The sequence below is a fragment of the Equus caballus genome, chromosome 11 (genome assembly GCF_041296265.1).
Source record: "Equus caballus isolate H_3958 breed thoroughbred chromosome 11, TB-T2T, whole genome shotgun sequence".
Classification (NCBI taxonomy): domain Eukaryota; kingdom Metazoa; phylum Chordata; class Mammalia; order Perissodactyla; family Equidae; genus Equus; species Equus caballus.
In genome coordinates, this window is record NC_091694.1 from 28,934,239 (window position 1) to 28,958,357 (window position 24,119).

The window sequence follows — 24,119 nt, forward strand, 5'->3', positions numbered from 1 at the left end:
CTATATATTCTATTTTTGGACTGTCTGACTCCTCTCTTATATCAGAACAAAAGCCTAATGAGAGCAAGTCTTTAATAAATTGTCCCATTGCTATGTCTCCTAAAACTAAGCTCTCCATAGATATTTGTTGAATGAATGAATGAATTCTGATAGAAAACAGTCTTAATGGTTATGTTTTTTCCAGCATGTTGAAATAGAAAAAAAATGTTACCTAGACATCATGATTAATGTTATAGGTCAAATTATAGAATATCAGGTTCTCCACTGGCAGTGATGAGAATGATTCTGTTTCTAGAGAGAGATAGAACACATGGTTTTTCATGGGCTTTTACGATCTACTAGTTTTCTACAAAGGCGTAAGGAACTTCTCTGCATAAATCTCATTCATCAGATGCAGCATCCAGCATCCCTTTGCCAAGACTGCAAGCCTCTCCTGGTTCACTGACTCTCTTTGAGTCCGAAGTCAGGCTGTCCTCTCGGGTCCGTCTGCCCAGTAAACCCACGAAGCTAGGTTGTACATTCCCAGATTGCTGGAAACAGTATGGGGACTGCCACCTTCAGGGGCAACCAGGAAAAAGCATGCAATACCCTGTCTATTCTCAGATCTATAAACTTAAAGGCAGTTTCTATTCTCCTGGTAGCTACTCTTCAGAGTTGATCCCCAATGCATTGCATCCATGCCCTTGCGGAAGTCCCCTTCAATGATGAATCTGTGCATGGAAAGTAACAAACATGTCATTGTGAGAGTTCTGGGCCTAAGCCTTAAGAAGAGCTGGAAGTCTCTCTCTTTGTCTTCTTGGAAGGCTTGAGTTGCCGTGTTAGAAGCCCTGCTAACCTGCTGGAGAAAATATATTGAGACAGCACGAAGAGGAAGAGGTCCTGAGACTATCTGCAAAGAGAGAGAGACATGTACCCATTCCAGTATCCTAGCCTAGCTCAGCCCAGTCTTCTGGCTGCCCATCAGCAAAACGATCATGCGAGTGAACCATCTTGGGCATTTCAGCCCAGTTGAACCCCTAGATAATTTCAGCCCAGTCAACATCATATGGAACATAAAAACTATCCAGTGAACCCAGGCAACATAGAGAATCACGAGAGATTATGATTGATGATAAGTTGGTAGTTGTGTTAAGCCACCAATTTTGGGGTAGTTTGTTATACAGCAATAGAGAATTAAAGACTATTACAACTACTAATACGTCATACACCTAACTGAGTGAGGAAGATGAGGTATAGGGCCCTCCTTAAGGGACATATAGAATTATAAGGACATATAGGTCACCTGTCTCTGTCTCATTTCCCGCTTCTCAGCTTAGAAGAGGTGGAGGTAGCTGCAGAGAGGGTTGGGATGGTTATCTCAACAATGATTCTTCCCACGTCTTCCTGTCTTTCATCACAAGGAAGATTCTGAATTTGAAAACATGACTTCTTCTCTAACTATGTGACTGCTACTTTTGCTGACCATGGAGAAGTGCAGCCTTCCTATGTCATATCTCAGACAGGGATGGAGAACAATAAAAGTTTTTAAGTCTGAGTGTGGCAGGGCAACGTCATTAGCATCTTATAGATAATCCTGCCACATCTCTTTAGACTAGACACATGTCAAACCAAGTCCTCTTGGACTGACAAATTATTCTGACCGAGAAAGCTGCCCTCAGTTCTGACATCCTGGAGTGAACCAAATATTTGGATCATTCATCACATATCCATTAGATGATATTACCAGCACAGACCGCACGTATCCTTAAGGTATAAAGTAAAATATAAAAAACAACCTTAAAACAAGAATTTGTCTTGATGTTTCAATAGCAGAACTGAAAGATTTCAGGATGATAGGCTCCCCTCAGTAAGATTCCCAAGACAGCATCATTAAAGTTTAGCCCAAGTGGGCAATCAGGGAGTCAGAACTAGAATTTCGACTCTTTTTCTCAAATTTGCATTTGCTTTCTTTTATTTCACATCTAATTCTATAGGTTCTGAAATAGCTCTTCCAGCTGATTTTGTCTAAAAGGAAATAAATGTAACAATCTAATCTGCTCACATTCAAACTTGAATGCGCAAACTCCTTTATAAAAAGATGTGTTAAATAATTCAATGAGTAGATTATTATTACAATGAATTAAATAAATGGACGTGGTATATCTCTAATACCCTCGTGTAAAGCCTGTTTTAATTCTATAATCCCAACTGGATCCAACATACTTAAATGAGCACTATTAACTTGGATTTTTTCCTATTCTGTTTAGAAACATAATAACAGTTGAGAGACATTTATTAAGAAAACATCAACTCTATTTGCACATTCTTAAAGAGAATATTAGAAAAACAGAATTTTAATTTTCATGTGTATAATTTGTTAATATAATTAGAATGGAATACAATTAGGTACTTTCAGATCTTTCAGTGTTAATTAAAAAGCTAATAACTTGAATGGCTATAAATACTGAATTAGTGGGACTAATGCTCCAGGCAGTTAATCCTTTATTTGTCGTTTACTGAAGATCACTTAACTGGGATGCCATCTTTATGTCAGGGATCCCCTACCAATGAAACTTCACATATAGTAAGGTCCCTAAATCTTAGATGGTATATCTCGGAACTTTTTGCCAATACACTGCACCCACTCTGGGGATTTTCTAACAGCCAGCAAACACTGCCTTGACTCAGTCCATTAAGGAATTTTACTGTCAGCAATTTTCCTGCCTCCCTAAACCCTAGTAGTGATTTCTAGGTTTTAGAGAAAGAATAAGTAGCTCCCCCACTAGAAAAATATAAGTGAAGGGCTCCAGCTCTATGGTTTCAGAAACTTATCAATATTGGGTTTAAATGGACATAACATTTAAGAGTAGACAATATGAGAATCACAGCAATTAATATCAGCAATGGATGGAAATACATCAAGTAGTGTTCGATTTTTTTTTAAAGATTGGCACTGAACTAACATCTGTTGCTAATCTTCTCTTTTTCTTTTTCTCCTCAAAGCCCCCCAGTACAGAGCTGTATATTCTAGTTGTAGGTCCTTCTAGTTCTGCTATGTGGGACACTGCCTCAGCATAGCTTGATGAGCAGTGCCATGTCTGAGCCCAAGATCCAAACTAGCAAAACCCTGGGCCGCCAAAGTGGAGGATTTGAACTTAACCACTTGGCCACAGGGCCAGCCCCTGTTTGATATTTTTTATAGTGATAAAATTCATGAGTACATAATCCTTAAAACAAAAGAAAATCTCATTAGTCACCTACGGAGGATGCTAGGGCACTAGCTCATTATTCTTAAGACTAGCAAATAAAGTGAAAGAATACAAAAAGATTTATCCTGACTTTATAAAACATCTCAGAGTACCTCCTCAGGTACTTTTCTGGGAGTAATACACAAATAACGAATGATAGAATTTCACCACTTCGCCAAACACAATAAAAATGTATCTAAGCAGTAATCATCAATGGTTGCCAAAACCATTAAGTTAAAAGATGACGGAGCAATCTGATAACACCTCAATCCACTGATCAATATTATATCTATCATTAACCTTTTGCTGCAACAAACTTGTTCAAAAAATCAAAAAACTCCGTAGCATACAACAGCATTTATTTCTTGGTTACAATACAATTGGGTCTGTCAGTCAGCTGATGTTAAGCTGACTTTAACTCCAAACTGTGAATTGGTTTCAGGTTTATTTCTTCTGACTTCACAATGTGTGCCTGACATGAAAGAAGCAACCACTATTTGAAACACACAATGATCATGGCAGCAGGCAGGCGTTCCAGAAGGCTAAGCCAGACCTTGCAAACACATTTGATGCCTTGGCACAGATGTTGTGGATGTCATATCCATTTACACTCCATATGCTAAAGCAAGTCAAATGGCTAAGCTCAACACTGATGGAATGGAGAGGTGTACTCCTCTTGAGGGGTGGGGAGAAGGAAGCATGGGAAGGAGAGAGATTATTCATTAAATAATAATAGGACCCACTACAACATCCCCCAAAAAGAGAGCCAAGCAGATATTATGTGGCTACCGTATGTGATCAAATAAGAAGTAGGCAACCCAACCTCTGAAGTATTCTAACAAAGCCTCTTCATCAACCTATCAATCTACAGGAAACAGAGGGACCCCGGAAGATGTTAACATCGCAAGGAAGCTATTGACAAAATCTAGAATATGGAAAGCACTACAGAGCAATGAATTGTTTTGTTCTACAAATTCTCTGTTTTGTTCTACAAATAAATTGAAAAAATAAAAGATTGGAGGTGTAACATACAGATTAAAAGATACTAACATAAATATCAGAGAAATACAATGTATTTGAACAAATCGAATGGAAAGAAACTATGGTCAAGGGGAGTGGGGAGGTCAAGGTAGGAGTAGGGAGGGATATAGATTAAATTTTTGTGGGTGATGAGTACATATTACATTATCCTATTCTCTCTATTCTTTGAGTTGTTTTAATTTTTCCATAGCAAAAAATGCAAAGATAAGAAAGAGAAAAAGAAGGAAAGAAAAAGAATTTCTTCTTACCAAACAAAAGTTTATGTGGTTAAGAAGCAGATCCTTTTGGAGATGGTGTTCTCCTTGAATCTCCTCACTCATGCCCTGTACACAAGTCAAAATTTTTCGTCTCACTGTGATAACGGTGGCAAAAACTAAGGTCTCTCAGTATGCATTTCAAAGAGAAAAAGCTGTCAATTATAAAGCTTTTGTTCCCCCAGGAAATAAACAATAGATTCTAAGAACCTCTTCTCCTCTAAAATAGCAAGAGAAGACTTCAAAAGTAGATGTTTCAATTCTCCCAAAGAACACCTCTTCATAAGCTCACCACTAGTCTTGTGGGCAGGGTACTTTATTTAGTTGGGTGAGCTGCTCCTTGGTACGGAAATCTCCTCAAATCCTTTTGTAGCCACAAGCTATTTGTCTCACGTCCAAGGAAACTGCTACTGACCAGTTATAGTCATGTTTTCAGAACTGAATGAGAATTGCTCATTTCGCTGAGAAAATATCAATTTTCTTTGAAATTATAATCAAGGTAACATAATTTTAGGAGCCACAAAGACAATGCAATTTCAAGAGAACCAGCATTTTTAAAAAGACCAGTTTTCAAATAGGGAGCTCACATTATCTTTCCCCAAAGAAAATAGGCCATGGGTACTTCTATGTGGTATTTCAACCCACTGCAATCTACCTGAAGGAAACCATTAATTATTCCCAGCGTTTTAGAATAATAGCATGATGATGAGACCCCTAGAAAGCACTCAGAGGAAACATTGGTGGCAAGTGCCTGCTCCAGTTGTTTAATGTTTGTCAAACTTGAATTGCATTTGAAGGATACATTGCTGGTAATGGATTTCCAGTTCTGTTTCCACATGGGCAAAGCTTTGTAGCCATTACAACCTGTAGTTTATTACCTTACATTATGTATGAGATGATTTTTGTGAGCAGGTACACAAACACAAAGGAGAAAATACAAGAAAGCAATTTCTTTTATTGCTCAATATACAGCAGTTAGGAATGATTTGGAAATTTTTCAAAGAGCTCATTTTGGGAAATTCTTAGATATACTCAGGAGTGATTATTTTCTACAGTGTTACTAAATAATTTGGAAATAGCTAAGATTGACATTAATTCCTAAGGGAGTTATGTCTAGTTGTGGAATTGACACAAAATGTCATAAAACACACATAAGATTTTTAATAAGAAGATCTTCAAGCCCTGTTTCTAACAATGATTAGCTGTGCGTGATTTGGGGCATATAATTTAACTTCTCTGGGCCTCAGTTTCCTCCTTTCAGAAAAGAAATAATACAGCCTGCCTCACATAATTGTAGTGAAGATTACATGAGTCTAGCTCATTAGTTACTAAAACGTAGATTCTCGGGGCCAGCCCGGGGGCACAGCAGTTAAGTCTGTACGTTCCGCTTCGGTGGCCTGGGGTTCACCAGTTCAGATCCCGGGTGCAGACGTGGCACTGCTCAGAAGGCCATGCTGTGGCAGTCATCTCACATATAAAGCAGAGGAAGATGGGCACAGATGTTAGCTCAGGGCCAGTCTTCCTCAGCAAAAAAAGAGGAGGATTGGCAGCAGATGTTAGCTCAGGGCTAATCTTCCTCAAAAAAACAAAAACAGAAAAAAAGGAGAAAAAAAAAAAGTAGATTCTCAAGATTTTGGGCCTAATCCAAATTATTAGACAAGAGCTAATAAGTGTAACTGAATTTTGTAAATTGAAAAGCATTACACGAATATAACCCAAAAGAACAACAGGGTTGTTTTATTTGTTTTGTAAAATTTGTTTTCAGATGTCTTGATAGGGGTTTGCCAAAGACTGTTATACAGGTTTTTTTCTTATTAGTGAAAAGACTGTGTGTCAAAACTGAAACCATTCTGTCTTTTTATCTTGATGCAGGATCAACCAGTTCCTGGAATCTTATTAAATAAGAGCTTGAACTTCTGGTGCAAGAAACAAAGAACCGTTATTACTGGTGATACGGAATGGCTTCAAAATAGTGGTATGTTTTGACATGTAAAATGCTGTTGATAAATTGCAAAACATGAAGGGAAATCTTACATATAAAATCTCTCCACCATAAAGTGAGCAACTAGCCTCATACACAAAGTGCCAGGGAAGCTGTGCCTTACTTTCTTTCTCTAGCACTGGTTGACAGCCACACGATCTGTAATTTATGTACAAATGAGAATAAGGAGAGGGAATGTGTTAGTTCTTTACATTTTTGGCCCACAGTTGCCATTTTTAATCCAAAACACTCTCAAATCTGGCCAACTTTTCTCCACACTTTGGAAGAATCATTTTCTTTTGGCTGGAGACTCACTGTCAGGATTTTCAGGCCTGGAGAGAAGGTTTTGTTTACAAATTCAGAAAGGAGAAAGATCAAAAACTAGGCAAGAACAGAGGAGGTCTTGCGACCTCAGCTCCCCATGAAGTCACACTTCAAACTTCAGAATGAGAGCTAGCTGCACTGGGCAAAAAGGTTGATTTCCTTTCAGATGCGTGAAACAGTTCCCCAGTTAGAGAACACACTTCCAGCATCAATATATGTGTTCTTCAGCAATGTTTTGATCAGAGACTCCAGTATACTCTGTGCGAGCATACATAAAAACACATTAGCAACAGCAAGAAAAGGCTAAAAGCCATGGGAACCGATTGAGGGTACCAGAATATGAAGAGGGAGCCAAGAATGTTGCCATGTCAGATGCCATCTCAGAACTCCATAACCTAAAGTGAAACAGCACAAGTCCTACCTCTATAATATCTTTCATTTCTATGAATTAAAAAGTCTAGTTACTGGGGCTGGCCCCATGGCCGAGTGGTTAAATTCACGCGCTCCGCTGCAGGCGGCCCAGTGTTTCATTGGTTCGAATCCTGGGCGAGGACATGGCACTGCTCATCAAACCACACTGAGGCAGCGTCTCACATGCCACAACTAGAAGGACCCACAACAAAGAATATACAACTATGTACCAGGGGCTTTGGAGAGAAAAAGGAGAAAAATAAATTCTTTAAAAAAAATTCTAGTTACTGACAGTTTTGAACAATTATGAGACTCCAGTAAAATGTTATTCTTTTATTTTCTAAACTTGTTAGGGTAGACTAGTCTCTGTTTTCTTCCATTTCTCTTCATAATAGAAATTTATTTCACTATAACACTTAGGCTACGAATTGTAGAGATTATGCTGTGGCAAAAATCACACGGATTTTAGAGTTATACGTAAGCTCAAAGCCCAGGCACTATTAAGCAATGAAGAATTAGTGTCTCTGAGCCTCAAATTTCAAATTTCTCATCAATTAAATGAAGATAGTAACATCTCAGAGAGTTATAAAATTGTTTTAAGAATTAAATAGACAGATATACACACATATAAGCTATACATAAAATTTTATATAAAATATTTGTATATTTTACACTTATATATACAGACAAATATATATGTATGTATGAGAGAGAGAGTGTTACATATATGCCTAGAGAGACAGAGAAAGTGACAAAGATACTTGAGAACTTAGCCCGGGGTCTGGGACATGATAAAACTTCCATAAATAGTATCTATCACTATTAGTTCTAGCATGCATTTATTCATTGCTCATTCACAAATATTTTTGAGTGGCATCTATATGGATGCTGGAGATAAAAAGTGTAAGTAATGTGCTCAGTGCACTCAAAGAGTTTATTTTGTTGTGTAGAAAACATGCAAGTGACAAATTCAGAATAGTGCTTCAAAAGAGGTAAACAATGAAGCATAAGAGAATTATCTAATGCAATCTTAAGAGCTAAGGGAAACCTTCCTATATAAAATGGCATGTACAGTATGAAATACCCGAAGCAGACAAAGGAGGAACCAAGAGAAATAAGAGAGATGAGGGACGGATAGAGTCCTACATGGAGGGGACAATGAGGCAAAGAAAATAGCAATCAATCACCCTTTGTTAGAGAGCTTTCTATGGGTCCACACCATACTAAGTAATTTACATATGTCATTTAAACTTCAGGATCAGCAACCAATAATTATAGAACTGATACTCTGTCTACCTGATCCTAATGCATGGGCCGCTTACCATGATGCCATGGCATAGTTGGGTCTAGCATATCATGGAGTTGGAGCATGGAGTTGGATGAGTGGTAAGACTGGAAGGCTGGAAGAGAAAGGATGGAGACACCAATACCTTGAACGGCCTTGTCAGTGGGACTTCATGGAAGGGGAGAAAGTGCCTTAGACATGTGGTTTTGAAAAGACACTGGATGGCTTAGCACATGGAATTGGCTGGATTAGAGACAAACCTGGAGGAAAAGGAACCAATTAGAGGGTTGTTGCTGTAAGTCAGACAAGAGATAGTGGTGGGCCAAAATAAGACAGTGACAGAAATAATAGTAATATGTGGACAGATTCAAAAGGTTTCCAAAAAGTAGAATTGATAGAACGAAATTAATGATTAAATGAGGGGAACAGGAAGGAAGAGAAGAGCTTTTGGAGCTTGAGCAACTGGGCAGATTCACTGAGATAGAGAAGCAGGAGAAACAACTTTCAAAGTCAAAACCGTGTAAGATGTAAAGCGCTTAGTAAATCAGAGCCATCAACACATGGCAGATTTTTTTTTTTCTCTTGCTCTATGTTTTTGGTTCTTTCTGCCTTTCTGAAGCTACTATCACATACATCCTGGTTCTAGTTTCACCATTTAACATTTTATCAAAGACAGATGTGAATTACAATTGTCATTATTCTCTCGGCAAAGAAAAGTCCTTATGGTAGGCATCTTTTAAACTGATCACTAAAGTGACAGATCTCATCATTGTCCTTTTATATGTATAAACATTTCCCACACAAGAGAAAATATCCCGTTTTAAAAATATATCTGTATTAATTTTAATATATTTCATATAAGCACTTTTCCCAAGCAAAGTGCATGCCACATGCAAGATTATAACATTAATGGTATGCGTAGTGTATGCCTCACACATAATGTGTGCTCAGTGAACTTGCGTCGAATGACTGATAGCTCTCAGTTCCACTGACCAGGCAGGTGCTCAAAACCCATCTCCTCCTAGCCAGAAGAGTGATGGATTGGCTACTTGTCTACAGAGTATTCAAAAACAGGACAAAGTGAAAGACAATATGAATTATTAAGTCTTCTCAAATCTAAAAGGCTGTGATGCCACTGCAGGAAATATCAAGAATCATGTGCCCCTCTGGCCATATAACCCCACAAAATCATTTTTTCACAAGTGAACCTGGAAAAAGAGAAACTAAAAGACACTCTGTAGGTAAAGCCTATAGATGTCTACAGATAAATCACAAGTCCTGGGTTACACAAAGCAGAAAGATTCAAGATCCTTTTATCAGTCCTGAGCATCTTCCATTACTATTTTTCCTTGAAGATATGGTTTATTCAGTTCTTACTCTAGATAGGCCCTATGCTAAGAGTGCAACATTCATTATCACACACTGCCCTCGTCCCAGAATTACTGACATCAGTTACTACTTGTATTTGACATACCAAAAAACAAAACAAAATATCTGAGAGTTAGAGAGAGAATAACTTTCCCAGTGTTCATATTTGAGAACTTTGATTCCTGTAGTTTTTTTGGTGTACTCTGTGACATATTTCAAAGAACCCTAAAATTACTGTAAATATCTGTGTTCTTGTTCCAATTCAAGTCACTTTTTATAAATGATAATTTGTAAAGGTTTTCTCTGAGTTCCAGCTTTCTCATTAGTAAGATGAGACAATATCTGTTTACTTCAAAAGTTTGCTAGGAGATCAAAAATGATATGGTGTGTATAAGTACTTTGTCAATGGTAAGAAATGCTTACACATAGATGGGACCGTGACAGCGTTATTAGGGTACAGATTGAAGTTAACCCCAAACTGTAATCTAAATTAATAGGATCGCCACACAAGAAAGATTGACTGTGCCTCATTAAAGCATAAAATACAAAATATAGTACTTTCGGTTTTTGGTAAATCGTTATAATGGCTAATTTTTATTCGTTTGATAAAATTTATTAATGAATGAGACCAATAATTATAACTCAAAATAAAACCTGATAAAATTGAGACTGCCTTCTCCTATCCTATTTGAGATTGCTCTTTCATATAATATTATGTTCTAATAAAGCAGGAAACAAGGCCCATCTCGAAAATCCCATTCACAATGTAGACACATTCTAGGACAACTGCCGGCCATTCTATGTATTTTTCACTTTCAAAAATTCTCTTTCCCAGAAGGTAAGTTTTCCGTGAAATGAAATCGGAATTTGCTGGAAATATTTAATGAATCATCTGCTATGTTTCCCTAATAGTTGTGACCATACATCGTGCTACTTATGGTAAATAAAAGAAGGCCATGAGAATAAATTGATTACACACAGACACACACACCTATATTCGATAAAATCTGGATGAGTTGAATTTTCTATATGTTTCTTATTCAGATCAAAAACATAATACCTTATAGATAAGTCCAACACACCTTGGAGAAATCAAAATGGACCAAGGGGCCCAAATCCAGAGTGAGAACCAAACTCTTTAACTGTTTTTTGCAGGGCTTTATCTTACCATAACTTCATCTGCCAGTGTCTTTTAAACTTGCGAGCGAATGTAGGCATCTGGAGGTAACCATCAAACCCAAGCATTTTCTCATACAATCTTTGGTCAACACTTATCTATCATAATTCAGCAAAGAATTCTCATTATTTGCCAGATACACCAAAATGTACTTTCAGGAATCTTTTACCCAGTGGAAATAATTCTATCACCTTTGGAATGAGGCTTATCTGTTTACAAATTAGAAACATTCTTACTTAAGGTTCAGATAAGAATTGAGAGATTTAGCCCAATCTTTTTTTTTTTTTTGCCACTGAGGAAATGGAATTTCAGAAAAGTGATGTTTCTTATTCAAGAATAACTAAGAATCAATGCCTGAGCTGACAAACTTAGGTCTCTTTACTCTGGGTGTAACGCTCTTTGTACTAAAGCTCCGTGGCTTGGCTGTCCTCTTCCCTCATGCAGTGATAGTCTCATGGGAAAAAGAGAGAATGAACAATAAAAGAAGCAAGTAAATATAGTACTTACAAAATATAGTAATAATAAGCAACATTTACTAAGTTCTTACTGCATGCCAGGCGTTGTTCTAAGCACCTTTTTCATTATTTTGTACACTTTCCTCATAGCAGCCCAAGAGGTGGATACCATCAGTAACATTTATAAGTGAAAAAACCTGAGGCACAGAGAGACTAACTTGTTCAAGGTCACAGAACTAGGAAGCAGTGGAGTTAGAATTTAAGCCCAAGAAGAGAGAAAGGCACACAGCTATGAAGTGGAAGACCAGAATAAGGAGGAGCCAGACCCAAACACAGCTTGGTAGGCAAAGTCTTTGAGTCAGGAAAAAGCCGGATGCATCAAAAAAACTAAGAGAAGACTAGTGTGGCTGGAATATCATTTTTAAAAGGAGGGAAGGGTGACACTACATAACTAGGGAAATTGGCAAAGGGCAAATTATCCAGGGCCTTGAATGCCAGGAAGAAAAGGTTGAGTTTTTAAGCAGTGAAATGGAAAGCCATTGAAGATTTTTTTAAAGCAGATTTATAATACGATCTGAATTACATTTGTAACGTTCACTCTGGCTGAAAAATCCAGGTTGAGATTTGACAGTCATTTCTTTATTCATTCATTCGCTTAAACTGCAATTGCTAAGTCTGATTTTAGTGCACAACCTTACCCAAAATTTGCTTATCCCAGCGCAATATCCCTTATTCACCAAACCAAATATATATCCACTAATAGCAAAGGGTTATATCTAGAGGTTTCCCAATAATTCCTGAATCATAGCAGCTTGTACAACATTAGATACAGGTACTTGAATTATAAACTCAACTAGTTACCTCTATTAAATCAACCAAATGTTTAAAGGAAATACATTGTTCCCCCAGAATCAACTGGTTATTTTGACATCATGTCGTATTCCTTAGAATGTTAGTCTTCTTGCTTTGTATTTCCAGGTAAGAATATAAAAACTGTTGCAAAATGGTAAATATATGTTACTCTGACAGGAAGACGCCAGGCTCCAACAATGAGTAGTGCTTATAATATCACCTACAAAGATCACACTGAGATATAGTATAAAGCTAAGAGTTTTCAGTCTTGGTATAACTTTCATCTTATACACTTAGCAAATAGGCAAAAGCAACCAAAAATCACGGGTATTCTGAAATATCACATATTTATCTCATGCTCTCCAACATTTCAATTGAACAAGCATTAAATATCTACCATGTACAAGGTACATTCTAAACCACTGTGGAAGAGACAAAAATAAATGGGATGCCTTCACGCTTCTAAATCTCCTTTAATGACATGAGGTCTTGATATAATGGAATTTTACTTCATGTTGATAGACAGTAACACCAAAAATGAGATTTTGCAGCAAACCTTTTGCAGAAACCTAAAAGTAGCTTGCCCAGTAAAACTGCACTGTGTCCCATTTGCTGAAGCAGGAGGATCTTCAAACATTCAAAATACTAAAAAAAAAGAAATTTCAGAGCCACAAGCGTATCGAAAGATCATTCATCCTTTTGTTCACCGAACCATGAGATCATAAAACTCTCTGAATAGAACGAGACCTCGAGGGCATCCAGTCCAATGCTTTCTGGCTTCACAGGAACCTAAGAATCACCTGGGGTGTTTTCAGTAACATAGATTTTCTGGCTCTGGCCGCTGGAGCAGGTCTGAGTGGAGCCAGGCATTTGTACAGTCTCAGATCATTCTGGTATATAACCAGGTTTGAGAACACAAATCTAGCCCAACTCTCAGATCTGTTATTTAAATATGGTGTGCGCTATCTTTCCTACCAAGTTGTCATTTGTTTTTTAGTCTCTGCTTATCTGTATGTGTGGTTATTTGTTAATATATGTCTCCAAAAATGACGTCGTAAGCTCCGTAAGGGTAGAGTCTAGGGCCGTTTTCTTCTCTATTTCATACATAGTACTTAGCTCAGATCTTGACATTTAGGAGACAGTCATTCAGGTTTGTTGAATGCATACTTGATTGAATGAAGTCCTTCATTAGTTTGACTTGAAGTCTCTTTCCGAAACACCCATTTATTGTGCCAGTTTTTAATAGTTCCAGGAAGCTTCGTAAGTCCATATTCCAGACACTGGGAATATAAACAGAAGTAAAGTATTCTCCCTTCTTTCAAGGCTCTTAATTATTTACCTAGAGAGAAAGATGCAGATACTTTTAATCAAAAATGGTAAGTGCAGGGGCTGGCCCCGTGGCCGAGTGGTTAAGTTCGTGTGCTCCGCTGCAGGCGGTCCAGTGTTTTGTTGGTTCGAATCCTGGGCGCGGACACGGCACTGCTCATCAGACCACGCTGAGGCAGCGTCCCACATGCCACAACTAGAAGGACCCACAATGAAGAATATACAACTATGTACTGGGGAGCTTTGGGGAGAAAAAGGACAAAAATAAAATCTTTAAAAAAAAATGGTAAGTGCAATGTCAAAGATAATATGGAATAAAGGTGGGAATTGAAGATGGCAACTAATCTAGCTGTCATGGAGGTAGAGGAAAGGAAGCAATGGATTTTAAGGAAGGCTTTTCAAGGGAAGTAATGCTAAGTTGAGTCTTGATGGCTTAGCACTTGAATTCTGGAATGTTCACACACCCTAAATCAAACAGAACAAATTAGGTTCCTCTTCTTTAGGTAGCCTTTTACACATATATAGAAGGTCTGTCTCTCAAACCTTCTCTAGGACAAATATCCAAGCTCCTACAATTATTTCTCACAAAAATATTGTATATTCCTTATTGATTTTGTTCCACAGCAAACTGATTTAAATATCCTGAATTGCATAATCTAAAGAAGACTCTAAGGGCACGAATACAGCACATGGCTTTCAAGTTCAAGAGCCATAGCTGAACTCGAAAGGCACCTATTTTGCTTATGAGTTACACAGTTTCTGTAGTTGCAGTGTGAGTTACAAATAAACAGCACTGATACGTAGATTATAAGCGAAACCCAAGCCTCTCCCCTCAGCATGCTAAATAAAACTGCAAGCTGAAAGCTGACCTGCACAAATGGGTTTAAAGTGAGAAACTGACAGTTGTTAGTTTTACCCTTGTGGCTAACTTCACAGGCTAACTTCCACAATTGACAGATATATAGGAACCATATAAATATCCCCAGGTAAGCAACGCTATCTAATAAGCCAGGGAAAGATGGCTGTGAGTTCATGTTGTCATAGAAACAATTCTTGCCTATTAAACCCATGAGAAGGCCAGAGAAGTGCGGACTTACCCGTTTGGTTAAGTATAACACATGGAAAAATGCTGAAATGTGAGATGGCAGAGATACTAGCTGTAATGGTAAAACACGACGCTCATTCTAAAAGATAATTTTTCCCTTATTTTCTAAAAGCATACACTTAGTAAGGTACCTCTCTACTCTTAAAAAAAAAAAAAGAACTTTTAAACTGGAAACGATAAATTCCATTTCTTCAAAGAGATTTGGGAAAATCTACTGAGCTCCTCCAAGAATTAAATCAATCTGAGATCACATCCATATACTGGAAAAGTACAGCCCCCAAGGTGATCAAACAAACCCAACAGCTGCTAGATGTCCATTAAAAGAGTGCGAGAAAGGCGCTTATTTGATGCATTTCTCCTGAGAGGTTTGTACCGAAAATGAGCCTAGGAATCACATTCTCTCCCGTAAAGTAACTCTGACAGGCCTCAGCCTGGGAATATACCTGTAATTAACAAATGAAAATGACTAAGCTCATTTCCTGGGCTTACTTCCTCCCACACTACCTTAGCTTGCCGGCCTACACCTGATACTTATCAGGCTTTTGAAAAAAGGGGATCTGAGATGAAGAGGGTGTATCAGTTGTTTGGCAAGGCATGAGCTTCTAAGTAGGTACATAGAACTAAAAGTGTAGATGATAATTCCTTGAGGGTAGTATTCCTTTGGCATAGGAAATAGCATATGGTAAACATTTTGTATATACTTATCGCTTAGTTATATTCACTAAAAAAATATGGTGGCTTCAGTCTCTAGTCTGGATAAACTGCTCATCTACCAAATGGCCATCCAGGCAATGGCCAAGAATAATACCATAACTTGTATCTAGGTCTTCACACTTTGACAAATGCCTTTTTATCTTATTATTAAAATTCACAATGTTTTCTTAGAAGGACTGTTCCCTCAGAATAAATTCCATAAAGTGAGAGGTTAGGTAGCTGTTATCTGAATTCTGAATTTTGTATTAGCAGATTAAAGAAAAGATATTCATGCTGCAAATGAAGTTCCAGATTATCAGAACTATAAAAGCACTCAGATGATTCTCTATAGACTATTGTTAATTAACCTATGGGGAATATTTTTTACAGTCACTACTGAAAATGAATATTTTGGGTTCCCCTGATCAAACAAATCCAACCAGTAATAGACACTATTTCTTAGGAAGGGATGTCTCAATTTAATGCTATTTTGCCTGATTATTATCAACAGAGTCAGAGAAACTTTCCTAGAGATAGTGATATTTGAGATAGGTATGGAAGAGTTCAAGGAAATGAGGCAGAGAGAGATGATTCTAGTCAGATGGCTAACACAGCAATTGTCAAAGTGCGTGGTCCCTGAACCAGCGGCATCAACAACACTTGGGAACTTAGTAGACAGGCACGTTCTTGGCCCCACCTCATACTTACTGAATCAGAATCTCTAGGGTGGGCCCAGCAATGTGTTTTAACAAGCTCTGCAGGTGAATTTCATGTATCCCAATATTGAGAACCACTGAGCTAGAAATTTGAAAGAAAATGCTATGTTTGAAGGCCCTCAAGTTCATAGTATGGCTCAACTTCAGACTAAGTGAGGATGGCGGTAAAGCTTGAGGATGAAAAAGTAGGCCAGACAGCAAGGTGCGTCACGTGCCCTCTTATGGAATGTGTACTGTGTCAATTAGGATGACGGAGAGCTCCTGAAACGTTTGTAAGCAGGGGATGAATAAGGAATTACCTGTTAAAATAACTCTAGGGGCAGTCTGAGAACTAGACTGAGTCCCTGACTGGATAAATTTGCCCAAGGAAACAAGGTAATAATTGGTTGGGAGATTAAAAGATGTCACCATAACCGAAGATTTCTAGAGGCTGGAAAAGGACTAACTCCAAATTAGGATGGGCTGAGGAGGGAGAAGACAAAGATCTCTCTTAGGCTTTCATCAGTGGATAGATGTTGAAGCTGCTAAAAGCACTTAAAATACCTAAGAGGTCCCTCTCTCTCTCTGTCTTATTTATATGCACATAAAAAAAATTAAACTGTGGGAGCAAATGAGAATCCTAGACAAACTATATAAGAGAGAAGAAAACTGAGGGGAAAAAAAGCCCTGAAATGGCTCAAAAGAACTTTCTGGGTCTGTTGGACAGTAAAAGAAACTTTAGTCTCTGATTTTTGTACCACCATGGACCTGGTCCTGTATTGTCTATCTACAAAAATCATTGGTTTAGTTGTAAACATATGGTTAACCAGGAAGAGCTAGAGTTTGCATAATTTTGAGAGAGATCTAGCTTTTTCAAAGGTAAAGGTAAAAAACCCCAAAACTATTAAATACTCTAAAGCAGGAATGCTTTAAAAAAATGTAATTTAACTTAATAAAAAATAGAGGGATTAAGAACATTTGCACAAAGCCCCTGAAGCTAAGGGAAAAAAACTAATTCAAAGGACAACTTTAAATATTGATAATTTGGCAAATAAAAAATTAATAATCATAAAAAGACAACTAGGGAAAGCCCTTTCTCCTCTCCTTCCACTGGCGCTCAACATCCCTCTGAAATTAGCACTGCCTACTTATAGAGCCTCTTCAATACCAATACCCCCCACACCTTCTTTTCAAAATCTAAGCTTTAGTAAATTTACTGAAGAAAGGAACTTTCCATTAAAAAGAAGTCCGTTTATAATAAGAATTTATTTCCATAATGTCACTTGGTCCTAGGGAGGGTAGGAAGGACACCATGGAGCTGTCAGTGGAACTACCACCAGACTCACAAACCAGAAGACACTGTGGGGGGGGGAGGGGTGCGGGGGAGAGGAAGTTACACACAGGGCTCACCTTAATCCTCATGTTGGCCTATCTGGCAGATGATGTCGTTTTTTGTTGTTGTTTTTTGCAAGCAAATCATCTTGTGGAAAAACTGTGCAATCTTACCAAAACACATTTTTGCCTCTGATCCTCTTAGCTGCCTTCCCATCTCCCAACCCCCTCCACCCGACAGCTTCTAAAGGACACACACACATTTTAGGGTAAGGAGAGGAGGGGCTGTAAGATGCGTTCTTTCTTTCCACTAAATGTCTCTCCTCCCTCTCCAAATTATGGATAATGAGGCCAGAAGTGTCATTACTGAAGGAGTTTGGAAAGGTAATCACTGAAATAATCTCCAAAATAGTGGTGACTGGAGTGCAACAAAACTCACTTTACAGCCGTCAGAGCCACTTGGAACGTGATAAACATCTTGTGTTTGCAAACCCAGACGCTGCACCAGAGGAAGTTCCATGTTAGCAAATTACCACGAGAACCCGCTACCTTCAACTCGTTTTGATTTCATAATGAGAAATCCCATTAAACAGGAATAACTTTAAGCTGCAACTGTTAAAGTTTCGAAGGGGGTGGGCGATGGAAGAAAGATGGCAGGAAGGCTCGAGGAAGTTTCTCTGGGATCCTGTCTTTGGAAGCCTGTGATTGGCAGTCAGCTCCACCTTCACTTGTTCCCGTTGATCCCTGGAGGGTTGAAGTTTAAGGGAACATTCACCTGTTCTCAGATTAAAGCAATTCGCTTTGGGACTGCAGGTGAAGACTACGCGGAGAACGGACATTTCTAAAACTTAGGCACAAACGTCCTTGGACTATATAAACCCCACTCCCAACTCTGATCCTTTCGTTCTCAGCGGCAGAGAACAATTTCTCTTTTCCGACTGCCTCTGCACCTAGCGCCTGGCATCACGAACGCGATGTTTCCCCTCCACCTTTGACCTAGAGGCCCTAGGCTCTGCCGCCACTTCTCCCCATCCCTTTGTGACGTAAGTGGCCCCGGGGACCCTAGTGCTGGTGGCTCACAAAGGCAGGTGTAAAACGCAAGAGCACTCAGTGCTCTGGGTGCTTCAGGCTGGCTTGGGCTCAAGTCCTGCTGCTCCAACCCCAATGGCCCCCGGAAGTGAGCTTTGACACCTCCATCATTCACCATGGCCAGCCAGTTATGCTTCCCTGTCGCTCCCCACCTCTCGTCCTCAAAACCCTTGAAGCCACACTTCGGAGTTCAACTGGGCCTCTGTGTGGCGATCCAGCGCAGCGACGGACGGATCCACCACGCTGTGGTGACCGAGATCAAAAGAGAAAATGCTTGGGTCGCCGTAGAGTGGGTTGAAAAAGGAGTCAAAAAAGGCAAGAAGGTTGATCTAGAGACCATATTCCTACTGAATCCAGCTCTGGTTTCTGTTGAACAGCCCCCACCGTCCAGGTCATTGCCCTCCTTGTCTCTAGGGCCCTCTTCGGCCATCGGGGACCAGCGCAAAGCCACGCGGTGGATTGCAACAATCCCCCAGAAAAACGAAACGCCCTCAGGGGACAGCCTGACTGTGAGAGTCCCCAGCAATCCTTGCCTGATGAAGCAGAAAAAGTCTCCCTGCCTTCGGGAAGTTGAGAAACTGCAAAAGCAGCGGGAGAAGCGCAGGCAGCTGCAGATGGAGATCAGAGCCCAACGTGCCCTCAGAGTCAACACGGGAAACCCCAACTACGAGATGTTGCGCATGATCGAAGAGTACCGCAGGCACCTGGACCTCAGCAAGGTGTCCCTCCTGGAACCGCGGGAAGACCATCGCATCTGCGTCTGCGTGAGAAAGCGGCCTCTCAGCCAGCAAGAGACCACCATGAAGGACCTGGATATCATCACCATCCCCTCCAACAACGTGGTCATGGTACACGAGTCCAAGCAAAAGGTGGACCTCACTCGCTACCTGGAGAACCAGATCTTTTGCTTCGATCATGCCTTCGATGACACCGCCTCCAACGAGTTAGTGTACCAGTTCACTGCCCAGCCACTGGTGGAGTCCATCTTCCGCAAGGGCATGGCCACCTGCTTTGCCTATGGGCAGACGGGCAGTGGGAAAACGCATACGATGGGCGGAACTTTTTCTGGAAGGGACCAAGATTGTTCTAAAGGCATTTATGCCCTGGTGGCGCAGGATGTCTTCTTCCTACTCAAAACCTTGACTTATGAGAAGCTAGACCTCAAAGTCTATGGGAGCTTTTTTGAGATTTACGGGGGCAAGGTGTATGATTTGTTGAACTGGAAGAAGAAGTTGCAAGTCCTTGAGGATGGCAATCAGCAAATCCAGGTGGTCGGGCTACAGGAACAGGAGGTATGTTGTGTGGAGGACGTGCTGCACCTCGTGGAACTAGGGAACAGCTGCCGGACTTCAGGACAGACCTCTGTCAACGCCCACTCTTCCAGGAGCCACGCCATCTTCCAGATCATTCTAAAGTCGCGAGGGAAACTGCACGGCAAGTTTTCCCTCGTTGACTTAGCTGGGAACGAAAGGGGAGCAGACACTGCCAAGGCCAACCGGAAAAGGCAGCTGGAAGGGGCGGAGATCAATAAGAGTCTCCTGGCTCTCAAAGAATGCATTCGGGCTTTGGGTCAGCACAAGTCCCATACCCCATTCAGAGCCAGCAAACTCACACAGGTGCTCCGGGACTCCTTCATAGGCCAGAACTCCTCCACTTGCATGATTGCTACTATTTCTCCAGGGATGACCTCTTGCGAAAACACCCTCAACACTTTAAGATATGCAAATAGAGTAAAAGAATTAACTCTTGATTTAAGGCCCCACCATCGTTGTCTCTATCCAGTTGGACAGGAGGTGCCTAAGATGTTGGAAAAACACATTAGAAATTCAGAAATGTCCTTTCAGAGGGATAAATTTATTGAAAGACCTTGTATACAGACTGAGGAGGAGGAAGAGACTAAAGAAATGAAACCAGTAGCCACTCCATTAATGGAGGATACAACGAGTTCTGGGAGGAAATCAAGCCAATGGCCAGGGACCAACATCCAGGACACAGCCGATGCGGTAAACTATGATGTTGATCTTTGCATTGCCCAGTTATTGTCCATTTTGGAGCAGAAAGTAGATATTCTGGCTGAGATTCAAAAGAAACTGAAATTATTACGAGCTGACTTCCAAAAGAAGAGCAAGTCTAGTGAAGCCACTGGCAAGGGATCAGACCTGAAATGATGAATACAGGGCTACAGTTCTTACCTCTCTTACAAAGAAAAATTGTCCAAATTATCTAGATATAAAGGTCTTCCTGGAAAGCTTAAAACATCTTAAAATACGCTTGTCAGAAATGTCCTCTTTCTTCTTCCTCTGTATTTCTGTAGTTTTCATTCTTTAGGACAGTAGTTCTCAAATGGGAACCATTTTGCCTCCCAGGGACATTTGACAATGTGTGGAAACTTTTTCAGTTGTCAAAACTGGATGTGAGGGAGGCCGTGATACTGACATGTAGTGAGCAGAGGGATACAGATGCTGTTAAACATCCTACAATGTATTGGGCATCCTCTTGCAACAAATAATTGTGTGGTTGAAACATCAATAGTACCGAGGTTGAGAAACCCTGCTATACAAGAAACTAGCTGTGATGAAACCAGATACTCTAAATTTGTGGCTAGGAGGGCAAAAAATACTGTGGATTAAAGGGACTAGAGTTGGAACACACCATGGAGTGCACAAAACTGTGACCTTGCTAAATTATCTGCTGAGTTTTTGTCTCTTTTCAACTGATTTATTTCTCCCCCACTCTTTTCTTTTCTGAGAAAGAGTTGCTCTGAGCTAACGTCTGTTGCCAATCTTCCTCTTTCTTTTTTTTACTTCCTAAAGCCCCAGTACATAGTTGTATATCCTGGTTGTAATACCTTCTAGTTCTTCTCTGTGAACTGCTGCCACAGCCTGACAGATGAGTGGTGTGGTTCCATGCCCAGAAATTGAAGCCTGCCCTGCTGAAGTGGAGCACACCAAACTTCAACTGCTAGGCCATCAGGGCTGGCTCTGTTTTTTCCCTTTTGAATATTGTTTTATGCACGCACAGCTTCAGTTAGCAAATACTTGAAGGAGGATTTACACACAGGGTTTATATCTTACTTCTCTGTGGTCCCCTTTCTCCAAACTCAGTCCTACTGGCTTTAGTAGGCCTGACCTTCAATCTTGGACACTGATGAGACTGTGGCCCTGAGAGACTGCAACAATATTTACTTGGCTACTGTTTTGTTTGGGCTTACTGTTCAGGACCAAGAATCAGCAAATGCTCCAAGGGGAAAAAGCAGCAGTGTATGTAATGACAATCTCAGTGTATTTCTCTTTTCTCCGTGGTTTTTTTTTTTTTTTAAATAGCTTTGGGTTTTAGCATATTCACAGAGTTGTGCATCCATCACCACAATCAATTTGAAAACGTTTCATTTCAACAAAAAGAAATCTTGCACTCCTTTGGCATCATCCGTAAAACCCCCTATCCCTTAGCCTTAGGCAATCACTAATCTACCTTCTGTCTCTATAGCTCTCTGCAATTTTGACCTTTTAAGTCCTGATTGCCTTTTCGTTCTTTGAGCCTTCCTGTGATATTTTATTCAACTTGGTTATGCCCTTAATAAGATAACTTGTTACTCTATCTTGATAATACTATATTTGTTGACATAAATAACATAAATAATGGTTTTATACATGACTTTGTAGATGAACTACATATTGATAAAATTTCTTGTAATAAATCCTAATGAATCTCAACCAAATTAAGGAGATTTTTATTCTGTGTTGAAACTTAGCAAGTAAGGGAGAGCAGCATGTCAATACAGGTAACTAATGGTACTCATCATTGGAAAGTGGATACAGAGACTACAGGACAATGTTGAATGCTTCATTTGCCCCCTGGAGAGATAGATATTGGTTATCAGTGGGCTTTTATCTAATTTTTGCTTATCTATTGCAGGTTTGGAAATTGAGGAAAAAATGAAGGAAAGTGCTGAGAGCAATTCACCTACAGATTTTCTTAACTCTTCCTTTCGAAGGGCTGTGCAAACAAATCTATTCATGTTTGTGTGTGTGTGTACACATGTACACACATATATACAATTGTAAATTTTTCCCATGGATTCTTACATACGCATCTGCAGAACACAGCTTAAAATCTCTCCTTCAGTAAAAACTCGCTTGCTAACTAGTCTTCGTATAATTGCTGCTGTTGAGTTGCCATTCTTCTTTAACAAGTACATTAATATTTTCACTGATGTTAATTTTTTCTCAGAATATACATGGTACTTGAAATGATCTCAAAACACATAGCATAGGGGGCCGGCTCCGTGGCTGAGTGGTTAAGTTCACGCACGCCACTGTGGCGGCCCAGGGTTCAGATCCTGGGCGCGGACATGGCACCGCTCGTCAGGCCACGTTGAGGCGGCGTCCCACATCCCACAACTAGAAGGACCTGCAACTAAGATATACAACTATGTACAGGGCGGGTTGGGGAGATAAAGTAGAAAAAAAAATAACGAGATTGGCAACAGTTGTAAGCTCAGGTGCCAATCTTTAAAACAATTTAAAAAAAACACATAGCATAAAATTTAATATGAATGTCAGAAAATAAGATATTATGTAAATGAAAAACTTAGAAAATAAATTAATTGGGGTCCACTAAAAGAGAATTGCTGACAGTTCACACAGATGCCCTGAAGTTAAAAAAAAAAAAAGGATTGTAAAGTAAATTAATGCTTTAACAAGATTGTTTGTAAAATGTCAGGGCTCCTAAAGAGAGAAAAATAAATACTTTCAGTACTTTGGAAACATCCATTGGCATACAAAAAGTTGACATGCTAATTACAATCTATGCTTATCTATTAATTAAAGTAGCTTTTCTCCATTCCTGTAGCCGACAAATTTATTTTCAATTGCTGCATGAACTTGCAATTAATACAACTGCTTTTAAAATACTGAATTTAAGATTTCATAATTCAAATTCTCCTTCCCTCAATTAATCTGGGATAGTAAGGTTTAACACTATTATTACCTTTTTCAGTAAAATTATTTTTAATAATCTACGTAATAAAACAGTATGAGAGTCTTAGATAAATATTTATATGCTGGTTAAATGAATGAATGAATTATTTTTTCTTTGCAATTAAATTACTGATTTAAAATATCATTCTAATAACAGAAATGCAGTGTCTAGTATGTGCCCCTTAAGAAAGAAAGGTCAAAATTGTCTGTTGTTCAAAGTGTAGAATATTATCTTCAAGGCAAACCTGTCATTTATGAAGTATTTGTGTAATTCTTTTTATTCTCAAAAAGAGCAACTGCTGATAGAAAATCTTAACACATCATTTTTTTGAAATCTGGTTTTTTTTTTTCCTATTGAAGGCATTTCCTTTCTAATCTTAAATAAAAGTGATCTCAGAAATTTAAAAGAATAAAAAGGACAGAAGGTTTTAATGTCTTAAAGAAGATATTGAACCAAATCCATAATTGAGGGAAAAAAATCAGACAGACCCAGGCAGCCTTCTGTAATCATGTGTTTGGAGCGAT

General features: G+C 39.3%; 1 protein-coding gene and 1 long non-coding RNA gene across 3 annotated transcripts; one reads left to right on the plus strand and one right to left on the minus strand.

Moving 5' to 3' along the window:
- Nucleotides 1-12,832: 12,832 nt before the first annotated feature.
- On the minus strand, nt 12,833-15,265 carry LOC138916155 (uncharacterized). The gene is made up of 2 exons (XR_011422989.1): nt 14,799-15,265; nt 12,833-13,714 (listed from the first exon to the last, which is right to left on the minus strand). It is a non-coding gene; the product is annotated as an uncharacterized lncRNA (long non-coding RNA).
- Nucleotides 15,266-17,787: 2,522 nt separating this feature from the next.
- On the plus strand, nt 17,788-22,761 carry KIF2B (kinesin family member 2B). Of its 2 annotated transcripts, XM_001918248.5 has the most exons (2): nt 17,788-20,618; nt 22,531-22,761. In XM_001918248.5, the coding sequence occupies exons 1-2, from the start codon at nt 18,732-18,734 to the stop codon at nt 22,552-22,554; spliced, it is 1,911 nt and encodes a 636-aa protein (XP_001918283.2). In that variant the 5' UTR covers nt 17,788-18,731; the 3' UTR covers nt 22,555-22,761. The 2 variants fall into 2 exon arrangements, with proteins under 2 accessions (XP_001918283.2, XP_014596730.1); XM_014741244.3 differs by lacking the exon at nt 22,531-22,761 and having other exon boundaries at nt 17,992-20,881.
- The last annotated feature ends 1,358 nt before the right edge of the window (nt 22,762-24,119 follow it).

Excerpts from the sequence above, each read along its gene's own strand:
- KIF2B (XM_014741244.3), top strand. The coding sequence starts at position 18,732 with ATGGCCAGCCAGTTATGCTTCCCTGTCGCTCCCCACCTCTCGTCCTCA.